The sequence below is a fragment of the Schistocerca serialis genome, chromosome 7, assembly GCF_023864345.2.
Source record: "Schistocerca serialis cubense isolate TAMUIC-IGC-003099 chromosome 7, iqSchSeri2.2, whole genome shotgun sequence".
NCBI classification, from domain to species: domain Eukaryota; kingdom Metazoa; phylum Arthropoda; class Insecta; order Orthoptera; family Acrididae; genus Schistocerca; species Schistocerca serialis.
Window position 1 is genome coordinate 210,821,870 of NC_064644.1, and position 11,190 is coordinate 210,833,059.

An 11,190-nucleotide genomic window follows, 5' to 3' on the forward strand; every position below is an offset into this window, starting at 1 on the left:
GCTATAACTCTAGATAACATACCAATAGGGCAAGCTGGCTTTAGACCAAAGCGCAGTTGTACGGACTAGTTGCTAGCCCTAACAAGTCACATAGAGAGAGGGTTTCTGGATCGCAAGAAGACTGTAGATGTGTTTGTGGACCTGATATCAGCATATGACACAGTTTGGCGAAAGTGATGATCCTCAAATTCCTTAAAACAATACCATACAAAAAATTTGCCACTCTTCTGAACAACATATTGGCCAGCAGAGCGATCGAAGTGCACCTAAATGACAACGTAAGCACACCTTACAAACTGAATGATGGATTACCACAAGGATCGGTCCTTTCCCCATTGCTGTTAAACATATACCCTGCGGATTTACCAGCTACTGCTGCTAGAAAGTTTATGTACGCTGCACTGACAGCAGAAACCGCGGTCACAGAAGATCTTCAGAGAGTCGACAAGTTCTTCAAAAGCTGGAGACTGAAACCAAACATAACGAAAACAGAGGTCAGCAGTTTCCATCTTAGCAACAGACAAGCCAACTATATTCCCCAAGTTCAATATCGTGGCCACCTGCTGAAGTTTAATCCTCACCCTAAGTATCTAGGAGTCATCTTGGCTCGATCCTTGACCTACAGTCCACATCTATGCAAAACATGTGCTAAAATCAATAGCCGTAACAACATCCTGGACAAGCTCACAGGAACAGCCTGGGGCCCCTCTGCATCTACTCTCAGAACTACAGCACTTACCCTAGTTTACCCAGTAGGTGAATGCTGCAGTCCACTACGGCTTAACAGTACCCATACAAAGAAGGTAGATGTCCAGCTGAATGACACATTGAGGATTATGTCAGGCACCATCCAGTCTTCTCCTCAGAAGTGGCTACTGGTACTTTCTAGTATTCCACCTCCTCATCTCCGAAGAGCATTAGCACTGAAGATAGAATGACATAAACGCTGTGACAACACTCTCTTACCAATACATTAAGACTGTCTACATGAAGATCTCATCCTGAAATCTCGGAACCCTTCTTGGATTCTAGGAAGGTAGCTGGCCCAAGATCAGTTTACAGTAAGAGAAGCTTGGCGCAGCGCCTGGCTGTCTTCAAACCTAGATATATCTGGACTGATCTCGAACCCAACCAAGCAACCCCTGGTTTCAAACAACCCAGAAAAATCTGGACATCGTTTAAACGGATAAAAACTCAACATGGCAGATGTCATTTTTGGAAGCACAAGTGGAAAATTGCTGTCAGACCATCTGCCACATCATTATGCATTGCCCACTTAGAAGATTCAATGGTTCGATGGAGGAGATTCATCAGGCCAGTGAGGAAGCTGTGGAGTGGTTGAGGACACTGAATATCCATCTATAATAATACTGAAGTTACTCATAGATCGAGGTCTAAACCCGCATATGTTTGTAAATATGTAAATAATTGTACATTGTATCTTGTAACAACACACTGTATCTTAAAGCCAAACGAAATGTATACCTTTTTCGATCTATGCTCTTACCTACTGAGTTATCCACCTACGACTCACGACCCGTTGTCACAGCTTCAGTTTTGCCAAAACCTCTCTCTTACTTTTCAAGTTTTCCAGTACTGCTAGCACAACGTGGTTAGCAGCGGATCTTCTGTGAAATTCAGGAGGTAGGACAGAGGTTCCATAAAATTTCGAGAGAACTGCTGGATGTTTGCTACTTGTCGCCGCAAGTATCCACATCATATAAGAAATTCTAGTTATTTTTATCAACAGACTTCACTCACTTAGCTGGAAAGCAATGACTTGTTGGTCAGTTATAATGTTGTTTCTCTTTTTACAAATGTCCCTCTGGTGAGCTCACTGCAGCTCGCTGGCAATTGGTTTGGAGCTGACATTACAGCTTTGTTCCAGCACACCCTTTCCTCAACGTACTTTTTATTTAACTATAAGTTTTTTTAACAATCTGGCGGTGTCGCCATGGGGAGTCCTTTGTCTCCCTAGTCTTTCTATGGAAGATTTTGAGGAGCGAGAAGTCACATCAGCTATTTTAAAATCAACAGTATTTTGGCGATATGCTGATGTCGCTTTTAGAGTTTCGTCTCATGGTTTGGACAATCTCCGAAAGTTCTTTCGAAAGCTTAACTCCATATATGATAACTTAAAATTTACTACGGAGATGGAGAAAGGTGGTTGCTTGCCGTTTGTGGACGTCTTGGTGCGACGTAAGAGTGATACCACAATTGGCCATTCTGTTTTTCGAAAGCCCACTAATAAAGACCTATCTTTACAAGCTACTAGTTGAAACCATCCAGCACAAACATGGACATTCTAAAGACATTAATCCACCGAGTCCATACCATCTCGGATGTCGATAATCCGCAAACGGAACTGAAACACCTGCAAACTGTGCTCGTAAACAGTGAATATTCGTCTCAGCAAGTACAGAGAGCGCCATAGAAGTACAAACGACAAAACGAGGAAGAGGATAGGGCCTTTAAAAAGACTGCTTATGTACCATGTATTGGAAATGTTTCACTGAAAATAGGCAGAATATTAAGAAGCCATAAAGTTAAAGCAATCTTTCTTCGCCCTTCCAAAACACCAGCGATACGTGTATTTGTCAAAGACCACTAGAGTTGCACAAGATAAATGTTTACAAAATTCCGCGGGAATGTGGCAAATCTTACATAGGGAAAACGACATGCACTGTGCAGGATCGTATTGTATTACATCAACGGCATACTCGCCTCTTCCAAGTCAGCTATCGCCGAACACTGCATATCCACAAGTCAGTTGATGAAATGCATTGAAAAAAAAAAAAAAAAACTTTGGGTCAAACGTCAAACTTTTGGAGCTCCATCACAAATGCATCAAAAATGGTTCAAATGGCTCTGAACACTATGGGACTTAACATCTGTGGTCATCAGTCCCCTAGAACTTAGAACTACTTAAACCTAACTAACCTAAGGACATCACACACATCCATGCCCGAGGCAGGATTCGAACCTGCGACCGTAGCGGTCACGCGGTTCCTGACTGAAGCGCCTAGAACCGCACGCCCACACCGGCCGGCCATAAATGCATCAATGATCTGTCTGAGTCCCTTATTAATCGAGGCGGCGGTCGCCAGTTAAATTCTGCATGGAACCTTGTCACAAAAGAAAACTTCGTTCTCTGCGTAGCCGGCGTCGTTCCGCGATTTTACCGCACGAGGACAATCGATTTGATATCTATGTGGCGAGCATTCACCATTCAATCAGCACATGCGCTATGCCAGGTGGATACACCAGCCATGTGCCGGCGGCGTCTTAAATACGTGAAATCAGTGAATATTCGTCAATACCACCTGAAGGTGACTAGAGGACTCTGCTCTGAAATATCCTGGCACCAAGTTGCAAATATCCGGTAGCTCTCCCGAAATTTTGTGGGACAATCTGCATGCCATGAAATTTTTAAAGGATGGAGCCACTGGCAGAACTGCAACTGTCAGGATGGGTCGTGCGTCTTGCCTGGGCAGTTAAATCGGTTAGAATATTGCCCGAGAGAGGAAAGGATCCGGCTTCGAAGTTTCAAAACAGCCCACATTCTACACCATATTGAGACACTCATTCTTTTATTGCCTTGTCGGTTAGCACATTGGACTCGTATTCGGGAAGACGACGGTTCAAACCATTTAGGTTTTCCGTGATATCCCTAAATCGATTTTGGTAAATTCCGGCATGGTTCCTGTGAAAGGGCACGGCCGACTTCCTTTCCCATCCTTCCCTAAACCGATGGGACCGATGAACCGCGGTGTTTCGTCCCCTCCACCAAATCAACCAACTACACGTCTACCAAATGGAGAACTTTGTGCATCTGCTCCCCTCACTCGTGTGGAATATAACCAAGTCATGGTCTCTTCTTACTATTTTACTCCCCACACTTCTTTCCATTATCAAATTGACAATTCCTTTATGCCCCACGATGTGTCCTAACAACTGATCCTTTACTTCAGTCAGATCGTGCCATAATTTATTTTGTCCCGTTTCGGTTCAGTGACTCCTCATTAGTTATTCGATCTGTCCATACACTCTTGAACAGTCTTCTATAGCACCTGTAAGTAACAGAATTGACTGGCGCTTAATGGAAACAGCGATTCCCGCCCAACAGAACCGTTCGGTAAGACTTCGCGATTTGTACGCGATGTGGGAACTGGTAATGGGCTGACGTTATAATCTTAGTTATTAGCTAAATTGATAAAATTACGGTACTTTGAATGCAGCTATGATGAACTACAATGAAACCTTTATGAAATACAATTCGTATAAAAGATGGACTAGATGAATGTAAACGCATTGTAAAACTCACAAAAAAACTTAGGATTGAAGAGTTATATAGTTTTGTAAATTATATACGTGAAAAAAATTTCGGGAATATATTTGCCTAGTGATTAACACTGCAAAAGCCGGCCGCTGTGGCCGAGCGGTTCTAGGCGCTTCACTCCGGAAACGCATGGCTGCTGCGGTCGCAGGTTCGAATCCTGCCTCAGGCATGGATGTGTGGGATGTCCTTAGGTTAGTTAGGTTTAAGTAGTTCTAAGTCTAGGGGACTGATGACCTTAGATGTTAAATCCCATAATGCTTAGAGCCATTCGAACCATTTTTTTGAACACTGAAAAATCACAGGTCAACGTAAGCGGCATATGAGTTATCGCAAACGTGAAATGCTGCCACATTAATAAACGGTGTAACCGCCAAAATGTTGAATTCAAGCATACAAACTTGCATGCATTGTGTTGTACAGATGCCCGGTGTCAGTTTTGGGGATGGAGTTTCATGTCTGTCTCATGTCTCGATTGGAACAGACATCGTGATTGAGCAAGCCAAGGCAATATGTTGAGACTCCGCAGAGCATGTTCGGTAACAACAGCTTTATGTGGACGAGCGTTATCCCGTTGGAAAATACCCCCTGAAGTTCTGTTCATGAATGGCAGCACAACAGGTCGAATCACCAGATTTACTACAAATTTGCAGTCAGGGTGCTTGGGATAAACACAAAAGAAGGTCACAACAACTGTCATACGAAATCACAACCCCGATCGTAAGTCGAGGAGTTGGTGCCGTGCGTCTAGCAGACAGACAGGTTGGGTGCAGGTGCTCAAGTGGTCTCCTTCTAACCAACACGTGGCCATCACCGGCTCCGAGAAGAATCAGCTCTCATCAGAAAATACAACAGAACTCCTCTCTGCCCTCTAATAAGCTGTCGCTTGACATCATTGAAGTCGCAAAAGGTGATTGTTTGGGTTTCAGTGGAATGCACGCTACAGGGAGTCTGATTCCGAGCTGTCGTTAAAATAATTGATTTGCAACAGTTCGTTGCGTCACTGTGGTGCCTACTGCTGCTCAAATTACTGCTGCAGATGCAGGACGATGAGCCAGAGTCATACGCTGGACACGATAGTCTTCCCTCTCATTAGCATCGCGTGGCCGTCGGGAGCCAGATCCTCTTGCGACTGTACATCCCCGCGACTGCCGTTGCCGGCAGTAGTATACAGTGGCTACATTCCAACCGAGTCTTTGTGCAGTGTGGCAGAAGGAACATCCAGCATCTCGTAACCCTATTACACGACCTCGTTCATACTCAGTGGGATGTTGATAATGGTGTCTTTGTGCCTTAAAAGCATTCTTGACTACCATCAACTCACCACGTCCATTCTCAAAAGTAACTAACGCTCATGACCGTTACAGCGCGTATTTAAAGCAAACATAATTTGCATCCTCATAGTGGCGCTAGTAGTGCTACTCTTATGCGAGCAGCGTGAAACGTGAATAGATATCAACTTTCAGCTGTAGAAACACGACTACCAACTTTCGTTTATGGCACACAACTCCTTCTTGGTGTAGCGATTTTTTCCGTCAGTGTATTATTGTAAAAATATACTTTTTGATTTTTAACAACATTAACAATATTCTTTCCGTCTGTTTGTTATTCTGGAGTGTTTGCAATGATTTATTAATCTAAATCATGTAACTCATCCTTAAAACTATACAATTTTTAACTGAAATCTTCAAAATTCCTATGTTAAACAATGTAAACAGCTATGTCCCGATAGTTAGAATCTATATAAACCTCAGCGGTAACTGCCAGAATCAATTACTTTAGTTAAAGATCCTGTCAGGGTCAATTTTATTACAGATATTGGCAAAGCACATTTGTGTGTCACGTAATCTTGTGATGCGACGAAAGTGTTATAAAATGGATTTATATGTTTCGGTTGCGTCATTTTATAGAAGATTAATTACCAGATAAATTGCCTGACCATAAGGGAAATCCAGGATCTAAGTTTCAGGTGGAGCAAAGTGCAGCGAAGAGGCAAAATACGATTCATCATATATCACGAATCTGATCTGAGTATAATTTTACGTGGTCATGTTATAATCTTCTAATCTCTTCTTGTCTGAACTGCTTATTGACCGTGTTTCACTTCTGTTCAGTGCCACATTCCAGACAAATACCTTCCGAAAAGGCTCCTTAATTTTTAAACTTTTATTCGATGTTATTCAATGACATTAAATCATGCCACTGACGTCCTATGCAAGTAACAGTTGTTTGTATGGAATCAGTCCAGTGCAATAGGCCGACGTGGAGGAGTGACAGAATGGCAGAGTTACAGTGTTCAAAATGGTTCAAATGGCTCTAGGCGCTATGGGACTTAAGACCTGAGCTCATCAGTCCCCTAGACTTAGAACTACTTAAACCTAACTAACCTAAGGACATCACACACATCCATGCCCGAGGCAGGATTCGAACCTGCGGCCGTAGCAGCAGCGCGGTTCCGAACTGAAGTGCCTAGAACCGCTAGGCCACAGCAGCCGGCAGATACAGTGTTTATGACCCTACTGCAAATGAAGTTGCACAACTTTTTGGTGTATCAATGCTGATTACCCAATGTGTCTACAGGATCTCCCAAAAATGATGCGATCATCTTCGAGAGGTTATTGAGGGCAGGAACCTGTGTCCAGGAACGCCAACCAACGACGCTACAGAGCGTCGAAGTAAAAGGTGAAAAGGTGGTGGCGCCTGCCCCTATAACACCCCTTTGGCAGCAAACGTGATAGTGTATGGTGACGAAGAGTAAGCGGTACGTCTCGCCGTGTTGTTTGTTATTCAGTGATCGCCAGTGGAGACGATGGAGCTAGCCGCTGCGTAGAAAGGCACTGTCTCCTACGATTGCGAAGCTCTGTTGCATCGGTGGATGGCGATTCTGGGCACCGGTTTCCATCCACAGTTTATTTTCCTACTGGAACCTTCTACAATCGCCAATGTTTTTCGGAATCCATGAGAAAAATAAACGGCAGATGGCAACCGTCATCCAGCACGGGAACAGAGCATCACGTTCATAAAAGACAAGGTCAGTCTACGCAACAGCTAGCTACATCTTCTCCACTGGAGATCGTGGCAATCAGTCGCGATCACTGAATAACAAGCAACATTGCGAGACGTTCCGCCTTCGGTGCGTCAACTAATGAAGTCACGTTTGCTGCCGAACGGGTTGCGTAGGTGGCAGGCATTGGTGCCTCAACTTTGACGTTCTGTAGCGTCGTTGAATGATTTTTCCGGACACGGATTCCTGTCTTCGATTTACTCCTCAAGACGCGCTCTACAACCAATCGATATCTGTCGCAACATTTCTGGGACACCTTGAATACGGAATAGCGTACCATCCTATGCTATGTAACATGTCGTGAGAAAAGTGATCGCAAAAGGATCATAATCGACAGGAAACGACGATGAGTATCACTCCCTGTCAGTGACAGTCGGTTTCAAGCTCGACATCAATTGCTGCAGTCAGTGTATGCAGGACTAACTCAAGCAGATTCCGTGCAGACATCGCGGACGTAAGTGTTTGTTGTGGACATTAGCAGCCGGGTGCCCCGCAAAAGGCCATTACTCTCGTTGAGACGTCTTCAGCGAGCCAAGTAACACAAACACGGGGCAGTAGCTGATTCGAGGCGTTTAGCGCAGGGTTGCGACCTGTTATGAGCACTAACAGCCCAATCTGGCATTTAACCAGCAGTATGTTGAGGGTGCACTTCAGACGAGAAGTGGTTCTGCGGATGTTTTGAGGTTATTTATCACGTTGAATATGAACTAGGATATTTATTTCAAGGTACTAGGTGAACAAGTGTGGCTGTTTCTCCATCTTAATGGTCAATCGTCAGTTTACACCACCGTCTTGAAAGATGACAATGGCTGTGTTCACAGAGAAGTTTTGATGAACTTTCAGGCATCCTATCACACATCAGCTGGTCTGCTAACTCACTCGATCTGAATCCCGCCGAGCGAGGTGGCGCAGTGGTTAGCACACTGGACTCCCACTTGGGAGGACGACGGTTCAATCCCGCGTCCGCCATCCTGATTTAGGCTTTCCGTGATTTCCCTAAATCGATTCAGGCAAATGCCGGGATGGCCCTTTGCCAGAGCACGGCCGATTTCCTTCCCTAATCCGATGACACCGATGATCTCGTTGTTTGGTCTCTTCCCCCCCCCCCCCCCCCCAAATCAACCTAACCCAACCAACCCCTGAATACCACTGAACATATCTATTACTATTTGGAACAGTGAGTGAAACGTAGCAATCAATATCGCTGAAATTCAATAGCTCTGCATGATGCCATCGTCAATGAGTGCAATTCAAGGTAAATTCGCTGACTGTGAATATCTTGGCATCAGCTGTGTGAGATATAGATCTCACACTATCTATTAGTGACATATGGAAATTTGTTCCAGACCGGGACTCGAACCCGAACTCCCCGCTTATCACGAACAGTCACCTTAACCACTTCGGCTATGTGTGCTCGCCTCCCGGACCGACCCGAACTTCCATCTGTCACATTGTTTTCATCCTTGTACCATAGTCCCCTACATTCATCGCTTAACGGCCACAGCGTTACTCTGTATTCCCACACCAGTGAGAACGAGACTATGAGGAATCCAGATCCATGATATTATCGTCTTGCGCCCGCCTCAGCATGTAATATTTACTTGTATGTCTGTATGTGTAGTCATTAATGACGACTGACAGCTATCCGAAATTAATTCGAAATAAATTCACTGCCTGCAAACATCTTAGCACCAGCTGTGTTGGGAAAGAGATACTAACTATTACTGACATATGTGTGAGAATGTGTGCCAGACCGGGACTCAGATACGGATTTCCCGCATATCGTAACCTGTCGCCTAAACCACTTCGGTTTTCCATGCACGCCTGCAAGACTGACCCAAAATTTATCACAGTCTACATCATTATATCGTATTCCAGTAAATTCATCCTCTATTGCTCGCAACACAAAAAGTTTTTTTTTTTTTTTTTTTTTTTTTTTTGCTATATTGTCACCGTCACCAATGGACCAAAACCGAGCTGAGGATTCCAAGACGGTTATGCATACAAAATGGCTGAAATTTTTACGATATATTTCTAAGATACCGATCTCGAACAACATTGAAAATTTTCTTCATATCTTTCATCCGTTTCCGAGATGCAGAGGTTCAAAGTCACCCTACTTGTACACGTAAAATAAGCACGTAAAGTCAGGTATGGGGCGAAATCGTAGTTTATAAGGTGATGTAGTACGGAGTAATATGCTGTAAAGTGCCATGTATGGAGAAGCACCGTACTGTTGAAAATGGCACCACAATACCTGACGTCAGTGGGGTATGACTTCAGGTCAGAGCTGGTAGTGACTGAAGGAACTCTAATGGAGCAACAATACGTCGTGAACAACCTGCGACGTTACATGTTACTTCTCATGCGACAGTATTGTGGTGCCATTTTCAACAGTACAATGCTTTTCCGTACATGGCACTTGGTCTATGAACTGCAGCGTATGTTAAGGTACTCCCATGGCCAACAAGATTTCCAGATCTGTCCCGATAGAACCTGTGTGGAGCCAACTCCGTTCCAGTTCCAGTATCAAGGATATCAAGGACAAGTTACAGGAGTTTGGGGCAAACTTTCCTCTGGATAGAATACAACGTCTTTAGTTCACCCTCCCCAACCGGATCAGCGCATTCATTCAGGTCAGAGAAAGTGCAACGTCATACAGATAAGTGGACTCATACTGCCAAATTCTTTGTAAATTTGACGCTGTTTTGCAAACACTGAAATAACTCCCCATACCCTCCCAACCTGTGAAGTTTCATTTTGTTTCTTCTCCCCTTCTTGGAGGTTCACTTTTTTGTGACGCAGTGTATTTATCGTCTTTTAGCAATCACTGTCTAAATAATAATTGCTTTATGTAGGGGAGAAATAATGAAAAAGAAGTTAATCGAAACACTGTTGCAGTTTCACTGACAGACAATTGATGCAGTTCAATGTGAAATAACAAGCACGACCGTGTGTTTGTACAGGAAGCGATCGAGACGTTTCCGTTTGAGAGCTTTGCTGCAGCGTAAATGGAACCCAGCGCAGCTGCGATGTGGTACATCCGCACTGACATGAAGGCAAGGGGCTGGTGTGGTCTTTGAACGGAAAGTTTTTGATCACCCCTTATAATTCTGTAATTGGTTGACCTCAGCGGTCAGCAACGCCCTTTGATCTGCGCTACACAGTGTTAAAAACGAAGGGGGTAAGGGTGGGTAATGTTTCAAATGATGCAATCAGGAGGGATACTGATTCTGCTGACGCTGCTGTTGACAGTGGAAGCTGATTCTGTTTAAATTTGATGTGTGTCTAGATATTGGTTAAAGCTGTAGCAGGGTAGGTTTGATGAAGGAGTGACATCACCTCTTTCGATGGAGACGACGATGCGGCCGGTGCTCTCGTCGTACCGAGTGCTGACGTCAGCCGCAGCCGACGTCATCATCAGCACGGACAGCGACGACAGCAATAACAGCGCACGCATAGCTGCGGCAGAAACACACCACACAAGTCATCAATGTACGAGTCTGCTGCAGGGCGACTACAGACTATGGACTGCGCACATCTATCACTGCCCAATATTAGACAACATTCTATCATTTCTGTCTATTAATGGTAGAGTGATAATAACGGTGGTTGATACGTTGCACGCCTCCTGCTCTCAACTTTTGTAGTCCATAAGAAGCTTCCTGAATATAGTTTCATTCTTACTTCCGGCAAGCCTCTCGTGTTACATTGTCATTTATCTTTAACAATGTCTTCTGGTTACTTAAAAAACAACTCGATTCTAACTCGTGTCCACCTAAACCTGTTT

The 11,190-nt window shown here is 44.2% G+C and overlaps 1 protein-coding gene across 1 annotated transcript in view; it reads right to left on the reverse strand.

Moving 5' to 3' along the window:
* LOC126412980 (myogenesis-regulating glycosidase-like) overlaps positions 1–10,860 on the reverse strand; it is a 60,956-nt gene extending 50,096 nt beyond the window's left edge. Inside the window, exon 1 of the mRNA XM_050082872.1 lies at positions 10,743–10,860. Within this exon, the coding sequence (XP_049938829.1) occupies positions 10,743–10,860 (118 nt within the window). The remainder of the gene's footprint in view (positions 1–10,742) is intronic.
* Between the last annotated feature and the right edge of the window lie 330 nt (positions 10,861–11,190).